This window comes from Corapipo altera, unplaced genomic scaffold, assembly GCF_003945725.1.
Source record: "Corapipo altera isolate COAL_440 unplaced genomic scaffold, ASM394572v1 63, whole genome shotgun sequence".
Taxonomy (NCBI): Eukaryota; Metazoa; Chordata; class Aves; order Passeriformes; family Pipridae; genus Corapipo; species Corapipo altera.
The window spans coordinates 495,292-522,312 of NW_020884928.1; the positions used below are offsets into that span (position 1 = coordinate 495,292).

The 27,021-nt window shown below is 39.1% G+C and overlaps 1 protein-coding gene across 5 annotated transcripts in view; it reads right to left on the reverse strand.

Moving 5' to 3' along the window:
* The window catches only part of MYO3A (myosin IIIA), a 119,669-nt gene extending 93,211 nt beyond the window's left edge, over positions 1-26,458 (reverse strand). For 3 of the 5 annotated variants that reach the window (XM_027658818.1, XM_027658819.1, XM_027658817.1), the window contains exons 1-4: positions 26,132-26,457; positions 24,490-24,635; positions 17,951-18,133; positions 13,217-13,351 (exon numbers count right to left, since the gene is read on the reverse strand). In XM_027658818.1, coding sequence (XP_027514619.1) covers positions 13,217-13,351; positions 17,951-18,133; positions 24,490-24,537 — 366 coding nt within the window. In that variant the 5' untranslated portion in view covers positions 24,538-24,635; positions 26,132-26,457. Of the gene's footprint in view, positions 1-13,216; positions 13,352-17,950; positions 18,134-24,489; positions 24,636-26,131 lie in introns of all 5 variants that reach the window. The other 2 variants (XM_027658814.1, XM_027658816.1) reach the window with 1 other exon arrangement.
* Between the last annotated feature and the right edge of the window lie 563 nt (positions 26,459-27,021).

Genomic DNA, 27,021 nt, shown 5'->3' on the forward strand with positions numbered 1-27,021 from the left:
GATTCTTATTTGTTGCTGTTTCATCATCATAAAACTACAGAAGCAGAGGAGTAAAAGGGACCTCAAGAAATTACTTAGTCCACTGCATATGTAATGTATAGAGACCTGGTACTTTCAGATATGTTAGATATTTGTCTAACTCGCTCCTAAAAGTCTCCCACTGAGGGAGATTCCAATCTTTCTAAGTAGCCTGTTTCTGTGTTTCATTAGCCTGATAGAGCATTTTTCCTACTATCTAACCTAAATATTTTTGCTTCCAACAAAATTGCATTACTTTTGCCCTTCCCTCCAGTAGTATTTGATAATAAATTACCATAATTTTCTCTTTAACATCATCTCTGTCAGACTATTGTCATGATAAATCATTTTTCCTCCTTTTTTTTAGGCTGTACAAACTCAGTTGTTGTAATATTTTGAAATTAGCCACGTTTTCTCAATTTAGATTGCCTCCAATTTGCTACTGACGTTTGTGACACGTTTTGCCCCCAGATTCCAGAGAGAATTCCTTTGGAAGTCTTGTCTTCACTGGGAAAAGCTGAACAGAACAATCTCCACTTCGCAGAGAATCTCTTTCTGTATAACCACAGCATGGTCAGGTATGTCCCATTTATTCTTCCTATGGATAGCAGTACTTTGTATGAATCACCTTTCTGTGATTCAAAAAAATTCCTCTGGTATTCACAACTGTGAATCTGATGCTATTCTCTAATGTGCCTGTAATTAAACTAGGTGTCCACTTCAACATTTTTGTGGACTTTTTTCATTACTCAAATTACTACTAAGGAAACAGACCAAAAGCAGATGCCCACACTGAGGTTCTCCCAGCCCAAAAGTAAACTAAGTCCAGTTTTATGAGAAAGAGGTTATTCGCTTTATTGTTTATGTGAAATTTCTGTATTTCCACATTTTCCTCACAAGAATGTCACATGGGACTATATAAAATCCTTACAAAAGACACATCTCATCTATTGCTTTCTCCTTGTTACAGCAGTTATCCTGTTAAACAAAGAGATTTTATTAATACCATTTGTTCTGACCCAGTCCAAACCAACCATTTATCATGTTACTGGGTTCTGGGTATTTCTACAGTGGTTTCTATTAAATTGTTGTGGGTATCAAAGTTAAGCAGATTGGTCTGTATTTCCCTAGGTCATTATTTTTCCTCACTTTGTAAAGGCATACACTAAATATTCTTGTATCTCATTTCTCTAGTAACCTTTTCTTTACCACTCTCCACATTAGCCCCTAAGAGGTTATCCTTAAATGCCTTAGCTGAGCATTTTTGTTTCTCCTCTTTGAAGGCATTCTGAAATATTAAAAGAAGCAGACTCTGATGCATTCTCACTTGCCTCTTACTGCGCTTCTATTTTTTTCTCTGCATCAGCTAATTTGATATTGTGTTTTTAATGTCTTTCAATAACTGCCAGCTATCCTGGCACTTTTCCTTCATTTTTACATTATTTCTCCTAAATACAGGTACCTACCAGAACCCCAAGCCAGGTAAAGCATACTCTCCTAAGCCCATTATCCTTACCCTGCTGCTCCATCATCCTTTCTATTCTCAGGAAAGTGAATGCAATGATTTTGGGGCTTTTTCACTCAAATTTCCTTCCATCTTCAACTTTTCAAAAGAGATCTCTGTTAGAAGAGAATCTACCTGATACAGCCATTTCCAGAGTCACTTTCTCTGCCTTCTGTCTCCAAGAAAGAACTCCATAGACTGACTATCTCTCAGGATCAACTGTGACCATATTAACTCCTCTGCCTACAGTACCTTCACAACTATTACTGCCAGAGAGCACATTCAACTGGGAGCACCTAAGACCTACCACAAATACTTGAAGGTCCTTGTAAAGACTTACAGGTTACTCAATTATTTTCTTCAATGGGCCAAATGCTTTAATATGCAGCTCCTGTCTGCACAGCGCGGTTTTAATTTCATCTCAAATGGAAAAAAGATGTGCACTGTGGCTCCTATTTTTCCTAACAACTGGACAAGACAATCCATAACCATAAGAAACTGTAGCAATGCTCCATGCTTTTAGGTAAAGTTGATTGCTTTCAATTTAGCGTGAACAAAATGTATCACTGAAACAGATATCATTCCTGAGTTATTTAGCTTCAGTGATGACAAACCATGTGGTATTTCTGATTTTGCTCTCTTGTATCATCTAGCACCTCCAGGGTTGCATTAGTCACAGCCTCACGGGTGTTTATTTGTTGCTTCTGACTTCTCCCCTTTCAGTTTGGCTTTTAACTTCCCATTTTCTTTGCCACGCACAAGCACTGACAAGACAGATAGCCAGAGGAAAAGTTTGCCTGTTTCATCTTATGCAATGCCAGCCTTCACAGACTCTTATCTTTCTCAGTCAGAATAAACATATCTCCACCTTATATTGTGGCCAAAATGGAAAAGCCACAAGTCTGCCATTATTGCTTTTTTCTAAATTTCTTTTTTCAAACTCAGCATAATTGAATGAAGCTACCAAGGCTTTACATACACAAGAACAAAGAGAACTAATCCCTCAAAGAAGGATTTTTTCTGTTCTAAAACATTTGTAATACTGTTTTGTCTCTAGTAGAATGAAAAAAAGCAAGTAGGTGACAGTGCTGTTAAAAAGGTTTACTGGGCATAGCACAACTGAATTCCCCTGCTAGCTCATCCTGAAGTAAACTTCATATTGCACCATCCCATAATTCACGTTCTTTATGTTATAATAGATTTACCTCCCCATGAAGCTGCTAATGAAGAAATTAATGTATCACCTGTCCACATCTCCTCCTCAAAAGGTTATACAGCTGAAGTGGTACCAAGCCGTGACTTCAAATAGTGCTCTGTAAAGCAACTGAGATCTAGACATATTTAAAACAGAAATTCTAAAGGAGCTTCAACTATAGCTTCACGGCCTGGCAACACCATAACACAGCTTTAACTGTTAAAAAATCAAATAAATGGAAGGATCCTTTTGGAAAATCGAAGCTAATCTACATACAAAACTTTAAGGTGCTGGTCAGCAAAGAGCCCAGGATTCTTGGAGCAAACGCAAGAGGTAGCTTACCAAGACAGAACATTTTGATAGGGAAAACTTAGTTGCAATTCATTGCTTTATTATACACAAGGAGCAGTGGTAAACATAACATTTAGAGATCAGAAACATTCACTCAGCTAGTGAGAAAAAAGAGGGCCTAAGTTTGGGATCAATAATATCAACAGAAGTATTTCTACTGACTGCTGCAAACTTAGCTGAGGCTCTAGAAAACACAGAATCTCATAAGTAAATAGGGCAGTCTGTGGTAACAGCAGGCACCTCACAGCTTTTTTTGCCTGCTCAGAATCTCATTGCTTTTGTTCTGTCTTCACCAATTAAGAAACATTTCAAAGCACCTTCCTCTTTTGTAGCACCATTTCTTTGTGATTCAGAGTTCAGACAGTAATTCCAACTACTAGCGTGTCCACAACACACATAATTCATTTTATGTGTGTGTTTCTACATGAAGATAATAATTTAGTATAATTCACTGTAATTTAAATTACTGCAACAGAAATCTTCCCTATCGAGTTTAAAAGTATGACTGGGGAAGTGCAAATCCAAACAATGGGGCTTGTCTAAAGGCTGGTTTTACAGAAGGAGTGAAGCTGAAATGCACTCATCCAAAAGGCAGTTCCTCTCCTTGTAGAAGCATGCAGGACTTGTCAGCTTAACCACTCTAGGACATGCCTGACTTTCTCTGGTGACTACAAAAGGAGCTACAGACTCTGTCACGCGGCCCTAATGACCAAGAAAATTCTGAAGGATATTTTTAAAGATAATTTTATAAGAACCAAAATTATGCTAAACTCTTTTTTTTTTCTCTTTTCCCCCTTCTTTTAATAAACTACTGGAATTATTAACTCAGACAGACTAGATCAGATAGAATTGAAATTAAAGTGTTTTGTAAACCAATCTCTCTCTGCTCACTGTGTCTGTGCAAGGCAGTTCCATACTTCCGGGGTTTGGTTTCAGCAAAGTCAGCACCTTTCTGAACTGCAACAAATGCCGATATTCTTTCTGGAGCCCAGGAAACTTTTCATCACCACTGACACCTGACTGTCTCCTTTCTGCACATCCCAGCTCCTTGTTCCTTACTATACTACTCGTCTCCCAAAGTCTGCAGCCTCCAGCCCTTTCTGCCCAACAGAGAATGAGAAGATCCCTCTTCCTACTGCTGTAGTGCCTTCTGTCACTCTCTTTTATAAAGAGACCCAACATGTAAACTGAGCAAATCCAGCAAAATTACATTGTCTATCACACTTGAATTAAAGTGTTTAATCCTCAAGTGTCTGAAGCAAAGAGCAACAAGTCTTAGCTCAAGCACTCTTATGTTGACTGATGCTACTCCTCACAAAAGCTAAAGGACATTTGGTTACCTTAGATTTAACCCAAACCTATGCAAATGTGGGGTTTTGTGGTTTGTTTTATTTTGTTTTTAAATAACCTCACTTTTTAGTAAAACTGTGATAAAAAGTAAAATGTACAGAAAGCACAATGATGTTAAATATTAGAATGTGAAAGGTAAAGTATTCACATGCTATTTAATTACATAGCAGAATGGCAAAACTCGGGATATTTTTTCTGGACTTCTGCTTTACTGCATGGTGGCAAAAATCATTAGAGGTTATTCAGAACCAGCTTTTTGTATGTAAGTATTCTCCAGCAAGGTGGGCCATAACATATGCTCACCAGTTGTTTAAAAAATGTGAACTGTGCAAACCACAATGTAGTATGAAATAATCCTCATGCAGAGAAATTATGAGTGTTTAGTAAAACTTTGAATCATCAAATGATAGTTGTAGCCACACATCTCTGGTCTTGAGAAAATAGGATATGATTCAAGTATGAAAAATTGTTGTAATTGGGAAGCAAAGAGGGATACTTTAGAAATGGAGAAATCAAGACAGATTCAGACATGTAATGGATCAAAATATTCAGTGTTGGTCTGAATGGAGCAATTATAACTATACACATTACTGAAAAATGACCCATTTTGAGAAATATGCAAAAGCAATTTTCAGTTGTTTAATTTTTCTTCTATATATGTCAATTGGAAATACCTAATAATTTTTAGGCAAATTACAGCTTTCCTCCCCCCACCCTCACCCTGACATAAAACCCAAATAGACTAGTTATTTTCCACTATGTTAGTGGAATTTGGATTTTTCCACTCCTGCTAAAACTATCACAGCAACAAGAACAACTCCAGTTTTCATACTTCTACTTACTCCTTACAGAATCATAGAATATCCTAACTAGGATCACTGAGTCCAACTCCTGGCCCTGCAAAGGACAACGCCAAGACTCACACTGTGTGCCTGAGCATGTTGTCCAAAAGCTTCTTGATTTAGTACAACAGTATTATTTTTTTTAATACAAAATCTTCAGTCAAATGGAATTCAACAACTGAAGTCCCAACAGCTGCAATGACATGAATTTGTTCACTAAATTTTAGATGTACTAGTCTGCATGATCAGCAACTCCTCTGTGCCTTCTTTGCAGGCTGCAGATATTTTCAGCCAAATGTCTTTGCTCATCAAGAACAAGCATTGGCTGCCTTGAAACACTGACTGCAGCTCCTCTCTCCCTCTTCCATGCACAGAGAGGTGTCATGAAGAGCGACACCACCATTAGCTGAGAGAGGAAAGAGATCAAGCTAATGCAGAGAAAACCGCTTTTACTGCCAGCCATCAGGACTCATACATGGTGCTGGAAATCTCAGCAAGAGACAAGGGGAGAACTATCCATCTTGCTCTAAGCTTTGCTTTTTTGTGCCCAGTCTGCTTTGGTAGGTTTGGGGGTTTTTGTTTGGTTTTTGAGTTTTGTTTGGGTTTTTTTGTTTGGTTGGGTTCTTTTGGGGGGAGAGGGGGGAGAGAGCAGGGTGGTATTTGTTTTTTTCTGGAGTTTCTTGTCTCTCTTCATATTTTACATCACCCAGACTCACAGCTCTCAAACAGTTGAAGCCTCATTCAAGTTAAGCTACACAGCATCAGTGAAATATTTTAGCCTTTTTTTTTCAAAAACAAAAGGAAAATAACAATACCTGGATCTTTGGACAGTGGTTGCTCCTTTTTTGTAGAGAACACACTGCAACCTAGAACTGCACTATTAGCATCTCAATTCCACAGTAGAAAAAAATCTCCCTTCCTCAAGGCAACTGGTATTTCTTTAGATAAATATACTCCATAGATTGGACATTATATAACAAAGCAGAGAATTTTGCTTTTGTTGTTTAAAAAGAAGGATGCACTTTAGTGAGTTTCACCATTTATTAGAATTACATGCAATGTTGAAAAGGCAACATCATCGGAAACTCTTCCACATATAGGAGGTCAGTGAAGGATCCAAGACTATTAAGCCACACAAGATTTGGGCGTTAATTATACTCATTATTCTCTGACACATATGTAAATTGTGTTGTCACTGTTCATTTATGAATCTGTGAGGAAAACTTATACATATTTCATGAATTCTAAGGCTCTCCTTGTGACCACAGTTAGATTTGCGAACATCTGGAAGTATCTAATTTGTTAAACTTCTCTCTCCAAAGAGCAGATACAACAGTGCAACAGCACAGCAGATTCACTCCAGGCCAGATGCAGCAGTGCACATGTATTGTTCAGCATTCTTAATTTTACCCAGGATTTAATGCAACACCTTCTTCTTTTGGCCTTAATTAAACACTTAATTTGGCCTCCATTATCCCTAACCAACCATCTTTGAATGTGCCATTATTCCCGTGAACCCACACACTGACTGCCCCTTCTCAATCACATCAAACATATGCTAGTTGCTTTTACTGTCAAGACCCACGGCAGTCCTAATACCATTTCTTATGCAGCAAGAGATCTGCTTCTAATCCTGATCAGCTCACAGGGCTGGCATCCATCACTGGGTACCTGTAGGTATAACATGTTTTCCTCTCTGCTTTGAAGGAGCAGCCAAAAAACCCCAGAAAACTGTAGCACTATCCTCCTTCAATTCCTCCTTAATAACACTGCTGTACTACAATGCTGACAAATGCTAGCAGCTGCCTGGGATCACAGCTGACTTCTGTTACCCCTTCAGTTCCCCTTTTCCAAAGCCATTTGCTCTACTGCTTAAACCTTCGATGAAAGCTCTCTGTTATGAAGGGTCACTTTTAGCATTGGAAAGGAGTGAGTAATTGATACTCTCCACATTGTGCTGGGCTCTCCATCTTGAAGCAAATTCAAGAATCGTAGTTCTTCTAAAGGATCTCCACAAACCCAGAAAGGAGTTTTATCAGGGGATCTCAGCTTGTTACACACTCATCATATTTAAGTGACTCACCAGATGAATGCAACTGCCCTTGTAATTGGCAACTGAGTAGGAACTACACTGGTGGGCTATTCTGCGTCTGTAACACACCAACAGTCTATTAGGTTCTCTCTCGGTTCTTACCCTATTACAAGCATTTTGGCATCCTAGATGCACAAGCTTCCCCAGGCCAGGCAAGCCACTAGAAGTAAACTAGTAGCAACGGACCGACACTACTCTGGTATAACAGGCTGCCAGTTTGATATATTGGCACTTTTTTCCTTTTTTTTTTCCCGTATGGGGCTACCTTTACAATTACCCATAGGAGTTACAATGTCCTTACTCTGATTAACTATGGGTTTGTATTTTGTCTATGCAGAAAGAGTAGCAGGTGAACTGATGCACTACAGTTTTCTGTATTCTAGTTTAATTGAAACTCCTGAGAGCTTCTATTTACTGGGTTTAAGACTTTTTCTTTCTGAAAAAAAAAAAGGTATCACAAATAGAAGCATCCCAAGGACTTAAAAAGAGAATTTAGATATTTGTACATTTAAAATTTCTTCTCTTAGTGTTAACTTTAAAAGATCAAAGGTAAGTAAGAAATTTGAATCATTCCAGGCAAATTTTAAGTTAGTAAACATAGCTGCCAACTGAATCACAATAATTCATCATGATAATATTTCTGTAATTCTTCTGAGTTATCAGTGTCTGGTTAGCAGGTTCAGTTAACACAAAGAAACATCCAGAAGATGAAACTCAGAGTATACCACTTTGCCTGCAATAATGCACAATTATTAAGTTATCAATTTATTTAATGATTTTTCCCATGTTAAAAGGTTGAGGGAAAAGGAAAGGTTAAAATGGCACCTCTTCAGAGAAGCAGGTTCCAAGCATAAGCTACTCTACACTTGCACATGATTTCTCTGATGAAGATTACACTAGATCAAGAAATGGTTCTACATGACAACTAAGATGAATCAGGTTCACTCAATCTGAATTGTGTATAACCAGCACCTGCACAGATTGCACTAGCTACTGAAACATTTGTGAAGGTACTTTCTAACAACAGAGCTTGTCAGAAAATAGAGCCTGCAGCCCACTGGAAACTGTAACATATTCCTCCTTCTCATATGAACAGGATTCTAAATTTCTTCACACTGAAAAATAACTAGATTTGGAAATGTTTACATAATGTTGAAAACATTATATTCTATGATGTGGAATATTATATAAATAGAAATTAATATATTATAGATGCAAAAATTAAACTTGCATGCTCTAAGAGGAGACTGTATAGCATGGCAGTATCATCATCACGTTTAATGCATCCATAAGTGGATACTAAATGGAATAGTCTGGGACATCCATAATACAGCATTCATGGTTGCTGGAAACCATTAAGGAAATGGACTGCAAAAACTGGACAACAGACCCTTTCTAAACATCTTCTAGTGCTACCACAGGAGACAGAACGTTGTGCTACATGGACCATTAGTCTAACTCAGCCGGGCATTGCAAATGTTCTTGAAATGTTCACACTACAGGAAGAAAAACACCTGGAAAGAATATTTTGTCAGTCTTCTTGACATTCAGCAGTGAAAGGAATCTATTTGTGTTACACTTCTTGGCAATTCCCTCTACCTCTCCAGAAATGAGAGGTTGCTACAAAATGCTTTGGTATTACAAAACTGTACTTTTGGGTGGAAAGTCTCTCCTTACAAAATTTTTTCCCTACCAAGGTAAGTTTTAACTAATTAAATAATAATAAAAAAGTTCCTATAAAAAAATGCATGTTTCCTCTATTTCTTATAAAAATATATCGAGAACAACAAAATATACTACTTTAATTATGTGACTCATAAACCCAAATTCATCTCAAATATGGCATGCATAACTGTGTGTCTCTTGAAAATGGATCAAGATGCTTCTTAAAGTTCTACCTGATCTCTGTAGGAAACAAACTATGAAAATATGTTGCATTATGATTCTGGCTTCTGGCTTACAGTAGCAAGTAAAAGCTGTGTAACATCTACCACTTACCTTGCTGGGGTATTTTCAGCCTTCACTCTTTCTTGACTAGATTTGCAACAAATCTCAGGCAACGGCTGTGCCACTTGTTCTCCCCACTTGCCCTCGACCTATGTGCTCACCTGTGGGGCCTGATAGGATTTACCTCTCTGCTCCATCTTCCATCATTTAATTTCCAACTCTCAGACATTTTCCCTTCTGAACTAACATCCAGAGCAGAAAGAAATGGGCTATACCACACTCAGCCTTAGCTGTGTCATCATACTGATGTCTGCTGACATGGAGCTGCTAAGCTGATTCATCCGAAGCATAATACTCATGGGATTTCTTTTAAACACAGTCTCAATAGGCCAGTTTCTTCTGCCTGCATCTCTGGATGCACGTGATGAAGCTTAATGCACCTGGTGGGAATCCTCCCTCCAGCAGTATTCTTTATTATAAACGTGAGTAGAACAGCCCAGAGAGGAACAGATGTTCAGTCTATCTGAGTGCAGCCTACAGAGATAAGGGCATTTCTGAACTGAGACTCAAGAGTACTGTTCTTCTGTACAGATGTATTCCTGTTTCACTTTCATTCCCAAGGGTATTTTCCTTAAAAATATTGAACTGAGTAAGTTTGGTTCCTTTATTACCAAAAACAATGCTAATGACGCTAAAAGGTTTCACACTATTATTTCCTCTAGTTTTGAATTATTCGTTAAAATTCATATTCTATACTAATCTCAGATTTAGGTCCTCACATGTGTTAGGATGAGCACAACATGGTAACTTTACAATTCTCCTACAAATACTGTTCTAGTGTGTAACATGAAGTGTGTTATGGAAAAAGGTTGTTTATTTTCCTAAGTAATCATTATGCACATTTTCAAACAAGTAGAGCTACACTGAAAGGCTAAATCAAAGCATGAGATTGGCTACTTATCTCTTGATACTTTATTTTATATATATATATATATGCATATATATATATAAAATTGTTTCTTTTAAAAGCAAAAAAACCGTGAACAACAGCTCCTACTCTCTCAGAAGCATATTTCCAGCTCACAGAACTGCAACTTCAAAATGCTTAACAAGATCAGTTAGAAGCACATAACCACAGAGACAGAAACACAGCAAACAAAATTAAATTCAAATGTTCAGTAGAAAATGAGGAATTTCACTTAAAATTGGAAAAAATATTTTCTATGAAGGTATGTGCTATTAGGTAATTATTTACATGAGGAGATTCAGAAGAAATGTCACGTTTATCCAGGATTATTCTGTAGAAGATAATTTCCATCATTCTGAAGCAACTTGTTTTAGTTCTATAGACATAGTAATAACTGCCAGATGACCCGCACCAATAGGTCAGCTCTAAATTCCATTTAGTTTCAGGTAACTATTTCTTGATAGTCATCTGCTTTAATCATTTCTAGTCAGAGGACAATACCTTCAGCCTGGACTGTGAATATCCACTACCTCATTGTTGACATATGCCTCAGAACAAGAAGCCCAATTTTAGTTAAAAAATTAGTTAAATTTAGTTAAATTTTAGTAAAAAATGGAATGTCCAACTATCTCATCCCAGAGACCACAGGTTCAACAGGTACCAAATCATGTAAGAACAGATTCATTTTGAGGAACAGAGATGGAAGGTGGGTTAGAATATTTCACACCAAGATTGCAGTAATTTCATCATAAACCCATCCAAGGTCTTTTCCAGTATTCAGAATAGGTGGTAACTTAAGAGGTATGACAACTTTATGATAATTCCAATATTGGGACTAAAACCTCTCAAGAACCCTTAACAGTATAATAGGGCAGTCTTTTTAGCTACTTGGTCCCTTTTGGCCTCCAAACAGTATCTCAGCCACTTACTTTAGCCTAGTTCAAACATGATTAGCCTCTTTTCCCTAAAATCCAAATATGACCAAGTGCAATACAAAAGAGCTACCAAAATTTACAAGATATGTCAAAAATCACCACACTGTATATACTGAGAACGACATAAGAAATGAACACTGCAGTTCATATAACCAGTGCTGAAGATGGAATTAGGAGAAAAGAAACCTGGCAATAATATTTCTTTCCAGGCTAGTTTGCCATTGATACATTGCATGGGACACATCTTAAGGAGGTGAGGACTTTTTCCCCTAGGAAAAAAAATTGATAACACCTAAATATATGGATTTAAACACCCAAGAGAATAACTTTGTTGGTAAACTACAGTGGTGGTTCTAAATCCATTACTAAATACTGAGTTTTGCCACGTATCAGAATCCATTCCTAGTGGATTTGTGACACTTTCTCCAAAATCTCCTGCCCATGGATCCCATCACAGAACATGAAAGGGTGATGATGAAAAGATATACATTCTTATAAACTGCAGGACACCTTAATAGCTGCTGCAAAAAGCAGACAGGCAACAGCCCTGTAAAGCTGAATGCAAGCTGAAAAGAAGGTGCCACTTCAACAGAGAAATCTGTTTCATGACAGTTTTCTTTCACATATACTATTATTAAAAGGAAAGCTTCACCAAAGTCAAAATTGAAATTTATTTTTCTACTTATGCATATACACACGTCAACTGAAATCCACTGCATTCATGGGTCTACATGTGCAGTGACAGAAAGTATCCGAGACTATTCCACACATTCTATACTAGCACTTTAATATGTACAGCTCGGCATGAAAAGAGCAGATGTAAAACATACTCCACATGTAGGCTTGTGTTTTTCACATTAAGAACACAATTCCATGGGAAATAGAATTTAAAATGTAAACACCTGACTTTCCTCACAGTCTGTTCCATCCTGGCTGTTCAGCATCCCTCCTTTACAGGCCAGAAGTTTCACAGATGGGAGTTTCAAATGCCCAGCAGATACAATGGAAGCTGGTTTTTCCAAGATGGTCACTGCACAAAGAGCTGACATCTTTTGATGTCAGTCTAACTTATAATTTGTTATGATTTCCAATGCAAGCTATTTTTAAAAACATCTTCCAATGGAACACAGAAGATTTTGGAACAAATTTTTTTAGAACTGAAGCATTATTGATAGCTTGTTTCCAGGATTAGATACCACTGTATCATTGAGATATCTGGCAGGAGATTTGTATTTAATTAGCTAACAAATCATAAAATACAACCAATTCTTCAATCTCAACCTTATCAAACACTGATCAAATGACAGCAAAAGCCTTGATTGTTGTGAATAGCTCACTATTCCTGTCAGAGATCTTCTTCATTTTCCTCTGGGTACAAGAGGAAGTTTTTGAAGAACAGGCTGTGAATCTGTGAAAACCATAATGATCAAGCTCTTTGCTCACAGATTAGTCAAAACCAAAGACTAAAACACACAAATTACAAGCCTTACCTTGCTCTGACTTCATTTGAGGAAATCCTGCTATTTTCAACAGCATTTGGGCAGTAGCCTGCTTTTATTTGCTTATTTATCAATTTGTGCATTTACTTGCATCAAAAAAAAAGGAATTCAGTTAAATAATTTCTATGCTTTCATTTAGGAAAAAAATCTCCATACTGTGTTCTTTAACTGTTATGTGTTAGTCATACTTAAAGAAATGCTACCAGAAGAAGATTCCCATGGCAAGCCTTTCACTAAAGAAAGATTTTAGGTAGCAAATCCTATGAGTCCCATTAGAATTTGTATCTTAATTCTGAAGGCACAGCACTATCCGTATAATATCAAAATAAGAATGCTGAACTCATAGCACACCTTTAAAATCAGAACACGGAAAAGACTAAACAACAGCACTTATCACTTTACACATAACAACTCTAAAAAAAACCACTGAACAAATTACTTGCATCTCATTCACTGGGTTTATACTCAACATTGGAATGCCAACCGGAATAAAACTCATTTTTCTGTATTATTTACCTCAAGAACTAGCCAAAGTTGGTCTCCATTTTTCACATCTTTCTTATAGTACATGCCGTAGAATTTGACTACATTGGGATGATCAGAGAGAGCTTTCAAGATGTTGTACTCAGCTTCAATTTCTTCATCAATATCCTAGCGTCACAAATGAGAAATACATACCAGTTAATAAATTAATAATGATAGCCATTTAAAAAAAAAACCCAACACATAGCATTTTCTGGCAATTTAAACATAGCTTGAAATGATACAAAGGAAAAAACAAACAGAACATGAATGTACCATTTAGAGGACTACAAAGCTTGGTTCTGTTTACTCAGTACAAAACAGTAACCCTTTTTTTAATTTTGTCTTTATCAGTTTCAACTAACAAACATACAGGGTATAACAGAGCAGCTCTCAGGAGAATGGGGAAGGAGCAAGAGTCATGTGGACAACAAGCTGTCCAGGAGCCAGCAGTGTGCCCTCGTGACCAAGAAACCCAATGACATCCTGGGGTGCATTAGGAAGAGCATTGCCAGCAGATGAAGTGAGATGATCCTGTCCCTCTGCTCAGCCCTGGTGAGGCCACATCTGGAGTGCTGTGTCCAGATCTGGGCTCTTCAGTACAAGAGAGACATGGAGCTCCTGAAGCGGGTCCAGCAGAGGGTGACAAAGACCATTAAGAGACTGGAGCATCTCTTACAAGGAAAGGCTGAGGGAGCTGGGCCTGTTCAGCCTCGAGAAGAGATGACTGAGAAGGGACCTCATCAAAGTCTAAGTATTCGAAGAGAGGGTACCAAGAGGATGGAGTCGGGTTCTTCTTGGTGGTGCCAAGCAATAGAATGAGAGGTAACAGGCAGAAACTGACGCACAGGAAGCTCCACCTGAACATGAGGAAGAACTCTACTGTGGCGAGCCGAAGTGACTGAAAACTGGAACAGTTTGCCCAGAGAGGTTGTGGAGTCTCCCTCACTGAAGATATTCAAGAACCATCTGGACACAATCCTGTGCAATGTGCTCTAGGATGACCTTACTTGGGTGGGGAGGTTGGACCAGATGACCCACAGTTGGTCCCTTCCAACCTTACCCAATCTGTGATTTCAAGGCAAAGACAGTGGAATCCTTAAGTAGGTAGATACGCAGATGCCTTGGCAAGTTGTTACTGCATTAGTCTTAAGGGTATCCCCAGCTATAGATGGTGTAGTTGGAATTACCTCTCTACCTCTCTGTGCCCAAAGAAGTATGATTGCAGTCACAAATCTTATTCATTTACCATCCCACTTTATAGAATTATCTGCAAGTTTTTTCATTTTCTACTGTCATAGAAGCTGGTGACATCCATTATTTCTCTGGGGTTTCCTACAGAACTATAAGAGTTGTGGCTTTTTGTTACTCTTTCCTTACAGACCTCAGGTTTCTTAGAGGATGAGGGAAATCCATTTGGAGGCGAGAGATGAGGATGAGTTTTGCCAACACGTGCCAAGAGCTGTGCAAACCCTTCAGATCAAATATGGATGCCAGCAACGGAAGGCACTGGATGACTCAGGTAAACCCTTTTCACCTATGTGCTGGAGTTGCTCATTGAGGGACATGATTAGATGGTATTTCAGTCCTGCTGAGAAAATACTCAATCCCTTCTGACCACAGGAGATAGAATACCTGCAGTTGTTTTCCCTATTGGTTAGATCTCAAGAAATGTTAATACACTTGTTTCCAGATTTAAAATATTTTTAATACAATTTGCTATTTACAACTACACAAAAAGAAATGAAAAATCCACTCTAGACAGGGGTTACCTTGTGAATTTCACTATCCATATGAGTGGATTTTGTATCGATGAAAAGCATCTACTCAGTGCCAAAAACCTGTCTCACCATTGCCAAGTAGAAATGACCATGGCAGAAAAAGGGGATGCTTTGTTTTTCCAGTGAATGATGCTCCTCATTCTGTTCAACCCACCTGCCCCAAGAGGACTTTGCTCACTTGCTTCTTATACACGTCTCTTCAATATTCAACTCAAGTTCCTCATACAAGCCCTTTGTCTTGAGACCAGCTTGACTGGTCTCCAAGAAATTTGTCACTCACCAGTATCTTCAGGAAACAGGCCATTAAGCTTTCATATTGAGACTACAAGAATAAGTTTTCTCACAAGGAAGGGTTTTAGCGATCTTGTTATTGAATTAACTGAAAAACAGCAAAAATTTTCATCTTTCAAAAAAAGGAAGTACTCACTTTAAGTTAGTTTTTTCCATAAGCACATCACAAAAAGAAATACAAGGAAGGAAGGAAGAACCAAGGTACTGAAGATGGCAGAGGACAGAAAGAGAAAGAGTGGAAGCAGGGATGAAGAGAGAAAACTCATCTGGTAAAAGTAAAAGAAAGAAAAAAAGGAAAAAAATACAGTCAAAAGCAAAGAAACTAAACACAAAACATAGAATATTTCTGACTGCCTTGGGGAAATAGGAAGAAAATTAGCCCACTGTCCTACTCTGATTTAATAGAGGTTTCTGTCTCCTGAGGGGTACTCAGAATTTATAAGACTTTTACAATTATAAGGAGAAACGACATGAATATCCATTCTGTGCCTACTAAAAATAAAAATCTTCCTCTGTATTTTCTGAAGGAAGAAAACTTGAAATGTTTGGTTGAATTTAATATATTTACCTGCATAAAAGTATCTCTATTAGAAATGGTAGAGTGAATATTTTCATCCTATTTGTAGGATAATCTGGCTAAGAGTTCTAAAGTACAATGGTATTTACTTATAGTCCTGAGGACAAGACTGAGAGTTTCTCAGTTCCATCTTCATATATTCTTATTTCAACACCTTCACTTTCCTGTTTCAGTTTCAAAAAGCTGAGCTGTTATTCAACAAAAGAATCTGAGCTCTAAAGGATTAAATATGAAATGCTAATTTTAGTCTTATGTCCCCCATGACAATGCAGGTTCCCAGTTTAATTTGGAAATATCAGTTAAACCAAGTTCTATAAAACCACATTTCCTCTGCTTTGTTTCCAGTCCACCTCTCAAGTGGCACAATTCTGAAATCATCTTCAAAGAAAAAAAATGTAAAATTTAAAGAAAATACATAAAGTATCTTTTTCTTCACTGCAATGGCTCCCTCTGCAGCCGTTAATAATACTTTCAGTTTAAACAAAAATAACCTGTTTATTGCTTTCACCCTATTTCTAACATAGGATTGCCATTTTAGCAGTAAAATGGAGGTACAACAGCTATCCTGTAAATAGAAGGTAGAAAAGAATAGTATTCTTAGAATAAAAAGAGTAATACATTCAGTTAAGAGTCAAGTCTTGGAGTGTGACGTTGACTGTATTACTTTCATTTTTTCATTAAAATAAGGAATCTGTTTTCATCAGTTTTACTTTTGTCCTTCTTCAATTTCTTATTGCATCTTTATCCATTCTATTTCTTCCATTTTCTTTACATTCTATTCCTTTTTTTTCTTCTTAATCTATTTCTCTTTCCTCTAGCATCAGCCTTACTACCTCTTCTTTCTTCCCACCATCATCCTTTAATCTTTTCCTACAACCTCGAAAGTGTACACAACATTGAAATTTTCCCTGATTCCTTCGGTAATTCCTGCCATAGCCAGCTGTCACTTAAGAATCATTTCTGAACACTTGTAAAACACATGAAAGCGGAAGCATTTCCTGCTAAACAGGCATTTAGTAAACACTAGTAGCAACAAAGTCCTGCCTATTCATTGTAAGCACAAGAACCTTGTTTACAGAAAGCAACAGAGTCAGAAGTAGTTTCCAATGCATTTGAATTCATCAAGATCCTTATCGCTTGGCTGCAAAATATGTTTACTCTGGGAGACTACGTGGTATTGAGAGGAGCATCCTTTTGCTGCTTTGAAAGCATGCTGAAATAAAGAGCAGATCAACAAAATACACAGCAAAGATAATGCAAGACACTATGTTTTCACCAACACATTTCATGGATTTTCAGGCCACGGGATCATAATCTGACACTCCGTGTGTTATGCAGAGGTAGACAGAGCCCTGTGTGGCTGTGCAACTCCAGAACTGCAGGGTTCCACAAGGCATGACATGCTCTTCCCTTCCTGCCCAGAGGTCATGCAACTGAAGCACAAGCCTCACAGCCCTATACTGGGAATGCAAAAGATGAACTCAAATGGGTCACTGAAACAGGAACAGCTGCTCGTGCATGTTTTGTGGGTTACTGTTCTTGAGAAAAATCCCAAGTCACATGCAGCACCACTGAAGTCAGTGGGGTATGTATGCCTTTACAAACCAGACCAACGTTCTTCCTTACCCTTTGAACATTAATCTGCCACCCAACAAACGTCAGTTATTGAGAAAAAAACATATTCTACAACATAATAAATAATTCCACCTCCCAGTCACCGGGTGCTTTGTGTGTAGGAGCTACTACCTTTGCATTCTTACAACAGTAAGAATAGAATACGCTAGGACTTCTAGTACTTAGAAGGAAAATAATCAGTTCTGCTTCTGAAAATAAGAGATAAACAAGGATAAACCAAAGTAAAAGTAACACAGTTTAGGTATACTTCTGACTTCTACCAATGCAACCACTTCAAAGATCGCTTATGATAAGAAAAATGCATTGATAGCTAGCCTGATACTTAGCAGGCTGAAGTAGTTTATTTCACTGTCACTTCTGATGCAAATGATCTACAAAGAGAAAAAAAAGACTACATAAACTCACAAATAAATAAGCACAAACCAAATAATTTAAGTAGCTTACGTGAACAGGATCCAAAATTTTGACTGCTGCTTTGCTGCCATTTTTCTTATTTAACACTTTGAAAACTTTTCCATATGTTCCTTTGCCAATAGTCTCAATTATTTCCCAGGTATCTGAAGGATCAGGAAAGCTATCAAATATTATTGTTTTCCCAGTCAACGGAAGCATCTCAAACGAGGGCTCCTAGGAAAAAGAGATCTCAATGTTCACTCAACAAATGGTTAATAGAAATTTCCTATGAATGTGAAGAGAAATACACATTCTAGACTCAAACACTAGAAATGTTTTTGCATATAGTGTGCATGCACAGCAAGCATAATGAACAAGAACATAATACAGGTATATGCAGTCAAGATAATATTAAATGAAAGGAAATTCAAATGAAAATTTGAACCAATTTCAGGCTTGAGTAAAGCCAGTGGAAGTTCTCCCATACACTTCAAGGAAAATATAATGTCACCCTAGGATTTTAGGAGGGCAGGGAAATGAGAGTCAAATTCATAAAATCCCAAAGAATTTGGCTCCATTACCAAGAAGGGCAAGAAGGGGAAGAAAACCCACACAAAATAAAACATCTTAAATAGTAGCATTAGATTAATTCTAATTTTTTCAGCAAATAATCAGTTTTATAATCCTTCTCTTAAGCATTTGAATTATTATATACATCTCATAAGGCCAAGCAGACCAAAGTGGCAGATCTCTTCACAATTCCATGGTCTTCTGACAGTCAAGAATTCACAGCCACATGATCTTCTGACAGTCAAGAATTCACATGTTTACCAATGTACATACATTAGCAACTGGTTTACGTACAGTAAAGGAAACACCTTTTACAATGATGGAATTTTATCCATCACCGACCAAGTTACACCCATGCCCTAGTCAATGACGGATACAATTCACTTACACTGGGAAACCCAGAACAGTTTGTTGTGTACTTGGTACTGCACCCAGTCCTGGCCCACCACCTTGATTTCAAGTACTGTGGGAACAAAATGACCCAATTTTACCTTAAAAAATGAAATCTCCCTCAACTCTACTCCAGGCTAAAGTCAAAGTAAAGATAGAGGATCAAGATCCAGAGACGCACAGCTGTAATGACTAAATCCTTGGTTTTCCATTCCAGATTAAAAATTTGCTTCTTTCTTCTGTCTAACCCTCCCCCTGGGATTCACACAGACTCAACTCAGTCAGGACAGTGACTTCACTCTCTTCCTAAGGCATTACCTTTCCATCTCATGCCCAGTCTTTATCCATGCCTTGGGAACTTCACCACTTTCAGGAAAACCATTTCTTCCCCCCAAAAAGAACACAAATGAGTTACAACATTTTTTTAAATTTCTTTTTCTTTTCCCTTTAAAGTAGTGCTCAAATACAATCATTTTGTTGGGGTTTTTAATCACTTCATATATAAATGCTTTGTAATTAACTCATATTTGGGAATACACAAAACAATAACCAAATTTGGGTTGATTAAGGGGATGATAAAGGGATTAGGATTCATAATCCCAAACCCTTGCTTCAGGGCATTCAATACTAATGGAATTTCAAAAATTCTCTATCTGAACTTTAGTTTTTAGAATTGAGCCTATTCGTTTAAGGTTTTACTGTACATGAAATCCGTAACTAGTGATTTTTTCAAGGGAAAAAAAGTAAAAAGCTATCAATAGGTGCCTTCACAAGAATGGAGGTACCCAAATCATACTGAAATCTGTCAGCATACAGGCTATTTTCTACAGAATAGGTAATTTTCCATCAAAATCTAGGGCCTGCTATGCCTCTCATTACTAGAAAACACAGGAGCTTCTGATGCAGTTTACAGTAGAAGATATGCAGAGCTGAAGAAAGGAAGATTTATCTTCTCCCCTTCAAAGATTAGCATTTAGGATGCAGCAACTCAAAGAACAGTTTCGTATATTTAGCCTATGCCAGAGCCAAGCAGGAAACTCTGATGCCTTCAATCTCCAAATACACCCCTAAACAAAGGTCTACCTCTCTGCACAGATGTTTTATATCAAGCAGAACATTCTAAGAAAAAACAGGTACCAAACCTGCAGTTTCAGACAGGCTTCATTAACTCCCTGTATTATGACAGTATACATCTGAAATCCATTGACTTGCAGTATCAATTGCTTATTTGTCTGCACAGACTGGTACAATGAGAACTGTTAAAGGGCTGAGGAAATATGATCCTACAGATGCTATTTGGCTATCAGAAAAAAAGTGCTAGAGAAACTGCCATATGCTTGCATTTTCCTCTAAAAATCATACCAGTTGCACATCATCTTGTCTCAAGAAAAGTCGCCACATATCTCACAAAACATGCATTCAATAGCTGTCATACTTAGTTCAATAATTTAAGAGTGCTATTCCAGAAAGAATTAGTGTGAATAATTCTTGCTTTCAATTTAACAGCTTCAAAATCATAACTTGAATAAATTATACTGAACACTGTGTTTCCTCACTTTCACCAAGTTTAAGAACAAGCCCCTGCAGATAAATTGTTTAGCTTCCACTTCTATTATTAAAAATATATTAAATAGAATGATTTAAAGTGTTCTGTTCTGGGTGATGAATAATGTTTTATTACATCTCACTGAAGTTGAGAAACCTGATAATGATTTAGCCTCATATTTCAGCAATAAATTGGACTGTCTCTGGAATATGTCTGGATGCCCAACCACCCAGATATTTTATCATACCCCTCACCATTAAAAATTTACTTAAAAAACACCACAACTTACAACTTGATCCAAACCTCTAAGTTGGGAATGTACCCCTGAACCACTAGGAAAACCCTTTGAAATACTTCTGGTTGTGTTCAGCATGACAGTTCACTCCACTTCTGCTCAGATTTTGGCTAACCTGCCTCCTGGTAAAACCTTATGCATGCTGGGAGCACTGTCAGTACTTCAAAGCAAGAGCACCAAGTAGACTGACAGGTGGCCTGAAAATGCTCAAGACCAATTATGCACCATCATCACTGGTAAATCTGTCTACTATTAGCTTTCCTACTGTAGTTTCCCCAGAATCTGCTAACTTATAAAAATGTATAGGACCTCCAAGCTGGAGATGTAAAAAACTGTGTCCAAGCTGGAAGGTATAAAACACAAGCTTACCCCAAAAGCTTTTGAAGCCTATTCAACAGCAGCTGGACTGCTGAGGCTCTCCTGCTCCTTGGTGTGATACAGGGGACACCTGCACTGTGACTGAGGAGTAGGGATAAGCAGTCTCTTACCCCAGCTAGGTTTTGTTCTTTTGTGTTTGCTCATAAGTTCATGAGTTAAGTTATGGGTTATAAATTATGAATACTTATGGCTTGAATGGTGAATAAATTAATTCACGAGATAGACTGACCTGCTCAAAAGGGGATTGAGCCCTGTTTGTTGTGTTTGTTACAGTTCTCATGAAATAAAGTTTAAATCACAGAGTACGCTGTCCTGTAAATTTGAGAGAGCCATACAGACTGTGACACAGTGATCAAATTCAGGGTATTTGGGGCAGGGAAAAAATAGATTTGGAGTTCCAAGACAATAAGCCAATGTGGTTGGGGGGGGGGTTGTTTTGTTTTGGGTTTTCTTTTGTTTGTTTGGTTGGTTGGTTGGTATTTTTGGTTTTGATTTTTTTTCTCTGAAACGGGGATCTAGTATCAGTCATAAGAAGAAATTGGGTGAGAATTCTTATGAGCCAGTCCTATATAATTTTTTGCTTCACATCAAACATACACACCCTATGCAGCAGACCTCAAGCCACATATTAGAGATATCCAGAGATGCCCTGTTCAGCATCCATGCTGGTAGACCACTGCATTCTCCATCATTTTCAGTATCTAGTGAGTTTGGAAAGGGAAGGGAAAGGCTCATGAAGAATGCAGTATATCTCCTGTGGACTATCTGATTGCTGCAAAGACAATTCAATTAAAGTACATTTATCACACCTAAAGCTTCAGACACAAACCAATTGTCCTGTGGAGGCTTTACAGTAAAGGCCACAGAACATTACAGACAACACCATCAAGTGGGACTAAACTTATAAGTTTGCATTGAAAGCACAATGGAGCCTGAATTTCACATAGAATATTACATGTTAATCCAATATTTTTACTACTGTTTCATACCACCTAAGTGTGCAACTTCTCTCTAAACCTTTCCTCCCAATAGTTTCTGAATGGACCTTCATCCCACTTGAATGAAAAGATATCCATTTCCTCCATAAGGAGCTAATGAAACAAGAGAGGCACCTTGCCTCATATTACTCATCTTTCTCCACAAAGGGAGACTACATGATTAGCAAAGCAGACACATATTCATATATAACTACAACGAATCCAGCATCTTGTCTCCTGGTTACCACAATCTTAAAGTTTTGAAAACTGGAACCAGTTCAAAACAGACCTACTGAGGTCATCTTTTGTTTTATTCATCCACATCACTCTCTCCTTCACATTGCAAACATCACTCATGTCTAAACAGATAGCTCCTGCACATATCCTACCCTGTAATTTGCCAGACATCTTCACATGTGCCATGACAGGTAGATGTCAGGTGCCAGGAACACTAGCTCACATTGCCTGTCAGGTCTGTTACCTCTCTGTATGTGACACTTGCACTCCCTCAGGTTGTGAAATTTAAGTCTCTTGCCTAACAGATGCCAGAAAAAATAATCACCCTAACACAAAAAACCCCAAACAAACAAACAAACAACAACAACAACAAAAAACCAAACCAAACAAACAAAAAAAAACCAGACAAAAAAACCCACACCCAAACCCCAAACAAACAGAAAAAAGACTGATAAGGTTTGTTATATCCAATAAAAAAAAAACCCTCACCTCCCTTTTTCACCACCTTTATCACCTTTATCCAGTATCTAATTTAGAAGTTCTTTGGTCTGGTACTGATCACAAAGCAGAGTGAGCCCCTGAAATGCTTAATGTAACAGTACAATAAAATCCAAACCCACATTTCTTCTTATTTCATTAGTTTATGCCACACTGGTAAATACTTAATAAGAAAGTTAAAGGTATGGAATTCTCAAAACAAGCCAAGAGCATGAGGCTACAATATGCCCTTCATCATACTAGCACCTAGAAATTTCTGGCTAGATGTCCAAATAATTTGATCATTCAACTTAGAACGTGGATTGCAGCTCAGATTCTCAGCTTGTATAAATGCAGCTGTAATGAGTAATTTATGCAGTATATTATCCATCATTCAAACAGTAAGTTTTGCTCTGGAAATTCCAATATCACTCCCAATTAATTCTGGGGGAATATCTGGCCTCCAATTTCAATGGTGATACAACCTATATCTGAATGGGAACTATACTCAAATCTAAGCTCAATGTGAGCAGATTATCTAGTTTGGCAACTAGTTAAAGACAAGTGTTTGGAACACCACAGGGTGGGTTTTTTACTGAATTTGTCAATAGCTCAATGCACTTAGCATTATAATGTCATGCATGTGGTCTATCTGAATTATCCTCTTTGACTGCACATCAGTTGGTTTACTGCTTTCCACTCTATATATTCCCCAGTGTGCTCCCAGAACTAAACAACTGTCCTTCCCATCTGCAAGAAACCTTCCATAAGGGGGAAAAAAAAATCTCTTTAGTCCCAGCTGTGGTAGATGAACAGCAAAAATCAACAAGCTTTTCTAATAGTCAGTCCATTTCTTTCACTGCTGTGTGCTTACATGAGTAAGAAAGACACAAGTCACATCAGCTTCCACGGGCTTCACCTAAGTTGGTCTGTAGAATACACTTACTGGAACCTAAGCTAGATGCTATGATTTCATTTTAGTCAGGCAAAGCAATCAAAATGATTCACCTGACCTGCTTAGTATCTATCTTAGGATAAAACACTTGGTCTTCAGACTCTGTTGATTCTACTGGCTAAGTTTCCATTGACTATGAAAGGAACCCAGCTACACATCTTCAGTTGCAGACATGTTCGATGAAATTAATTCTATCCTACTTAAATGCTGGAAACAAAGAGTTATAGCTTGACAACTGACAAAATGAATATCAGCCCTATGCTACAGCTGGGAAAACTGCAAGCCAGCCACATCTTACGGCCTGAAAGCTGTCAGGTAACTTGGATGTTTTCTGATGATATACAGAAAAGGCAAGAACCATGCAATGACATTGCCAAGCACACTTTGAATTCAACAACGAAACCCTAAATTAATGTGAATGCAGAAATAAATGGTTACTTAAAGCATTTGGTGGCAAGGAGTGGTGATAAATTTAACCTAGTATCAGACAATATATTTCCTGGGCACAATTCAAAGTATATATTTCAAACTTAGGGCTGTTCAAGGAAGAAACTGATCCAATCTTGAGGCCACTTTTTAGTGTTTACTCTCTGAAAGGTTGGGTAACTGCTTCTTCTGTAGACACTTTTTCTCTTTGCTGACATCCAGAGACAACTTTCCCAACAAGGCAAGACAGCTTTCAGAGACACTTGATGCCTCTGGACTCCTTGACCTTTGTAAAACTTCTACATGCAGTAGAGAAACAGTACTGTGTGGTATTGGTACCTGATCTCCTTCTACTGATAAATGCATATTGGGTGTCCACACTGACATTTCATCTGCTGATTATTATTCAGCTAATCATGACATTTTGACTTGCTGCAGACTGAACTGGCCAGCCCTGCTCATGGGAAGCTCCAGCTCTTCACTCTCTGAACATTTTCAGGGGGCATGGATGCAAGAGATCTACTTCAGTGTTAGGTTCCACCTTGGTTTTCTTCCATTCCCTGCCATGCACCACAACAGTCAAAGTCCCACTGCATGCTGAGGTTTACAGTTCTCAGGAAATTCCATTGGAGGAAGGTTTTTTTAAGAAATAGGTTAAACGATCAGCAAGGGCTGTAAGCATTCAATCTAATCTTGTGCATAGGGGCTATCCACTGGATGACAATCCTTCAGAGTTTAAACATGACACCAGTACAGCACCCCAGCTTTTCTTAAGACAACTTTTAGTTAAAAGAAGAGGGTATGAAAAGAAATAGAAACAAAATGCTAAATTTAATTACTGTAGTCAATTCTAAAAGCTCTGATATTTTAAAAACAAATGAGAGCTAAAGATTTTTTTGACAATTGTCATCCAACAGATAATATTTATGCAGGGGCATTACAATCATGAAAACAAGATTAATAACAGAAAGGGGAATGGTTCATTATCAAATTGTATTTGGACTTTGTGCCACCAGAAGTAATGAACTGACACTAGTAATCCATGAACTGAATAATATCCAGCTCATTTTGTGGCTCCCAGAAGAGAGGCAATGCAAGTGATAAGAATAATTTTTCAATGACTAAACACTAGATCAATATATTAGCAAATAATTTAGCTTTCAAAGCTAAAGCATCACTCAATTTTCCTATTTTAACACAGTAAAACTTTATAAGGCCATAAAAATCAATACGTGCGACCTCACTCACTCCTTATTTTTCAGAACTTCTAACGATAGCGAAGTGGCAACTCAAAATTAATTTAGCAGCTGTATCAATGAGTTTTGGCAGGGCTTGATATTAACGTGATATAGTCATCTGATAGCAAGATAAAGAAGGCATTATAGACAACAAGAAAATTTGCTAGCACTTAGCATTATCAAGTAAGAAGTTACGGGGTGTGGGTGTACACTGGGCACGGTAAGAGTTCACACGTGTCCTGCCGAGGCCACGGTCACGCCACAGTCCCGCGCGTCTCTCGGGCGGGCACGGCTTTGCCCTGCTCCGGGAGCGCCCGGCTGGTCCCACCGCGGGCACCACGCACTCCAGGCATCGCTCCCGACTACTCCGTACGCGTTCCTTACCCAGAAACTCACTCACAAGAAAAAAAAAAAAAAGGAAAGAAAAAAAAAAAGTAGAAACAAGCAGGATTCACCTGAACGAAAGAGCGCAAGGGCCAACGCGCACCCTCACATACCCAGTGCCGGGACCTCCCGGCTCCGAGGAGCCCCCGCCCGCCCGTCCCGTCCCGACACCGCGGCTGTGGCGGGAGGCACCGGCCAGTCCTGGGGCCGCGCCACCCCGGGGGCCGGGCCACCATCCCGGGGGGGCCGGGCCGTCCCGAATCCTCGGCGAGGCGTGGCTCCGTGGGGAGACCCTGCTCAGCCGCCGGCCCCGGGTCTACTCCGTCTGCCCTGCCCGCCGCTCCCCGGCCGGGGATTACCCGCAGCGAAACCTCCGGTCCCCGCAGAGCCAGCCCCGCAGAGGGGGCCGGGGCCGCGCCACCGCCGGCGGCCGTGCCTCGGGTTCGCCCTCCTCCTCCTGCGGAAGGCCCCGGCCCGGCTGCGGTCCTGCCTCGGGGTCAGCGGCGGATGAGCGCTTTGCCCCGCTAATCCCCCGCAGGCGCCGGCAAAGCCGGGAGGGCTCGGCCCGCCCCGGGCAGGGCGCGGCGGGGGCGCCGGGGCGGCCCGGGCTCCCCTCCCGGCGGGGGAGCGGCGGCTGCGGAGCCGCCCCGGGCCACAGGCACCGGGAATCCCGGGACACGGCCACCGGGGATCCCAGGCCGGCCGCCTTCGGAGCCAGGTCACAGCCCTCGCACCCTGATCCGCCCCACGGGGATTACACGGCACCGGGCGGCCCAGAGAGGCCGCGGTCCTGGCACGGGAGAGCTGCGGCTCGTGGCCCTGGGGCTGCCCATGGCTGCGCTGCCCTGAGGAAACCTAATGGACCTACCTGGACCGCTAAATATAATTCAGATCTGGTGCATGCATTGTTTGTCTCTCTCTATTTTTTTAATAGTATTTAAATCTTGTTTTTGTTTTCAGACAGGTCTGACATTAGGGGAGCTGTTTCAGAGCTATGTATGTTCTATGTCTTTCACAAAAGCAGAGTAGACACCAGGTAGGTAGTTCATGGATGGCCTTTCCATGTGAATGTGTCTGTAACAAAAGGCTGCTTATTCCATCCCAGACATCAAAGAATTCACATGGACAAGAAACCTTATAAAATTCCTCACTGTGGGAAAATCATCAATAGAAACTTCTTAAACCCCAAAGCTAAACAGCCAGGAGCCATATATATAAGGACGAGAAGCCTCTTTAATTTCCTTCATCA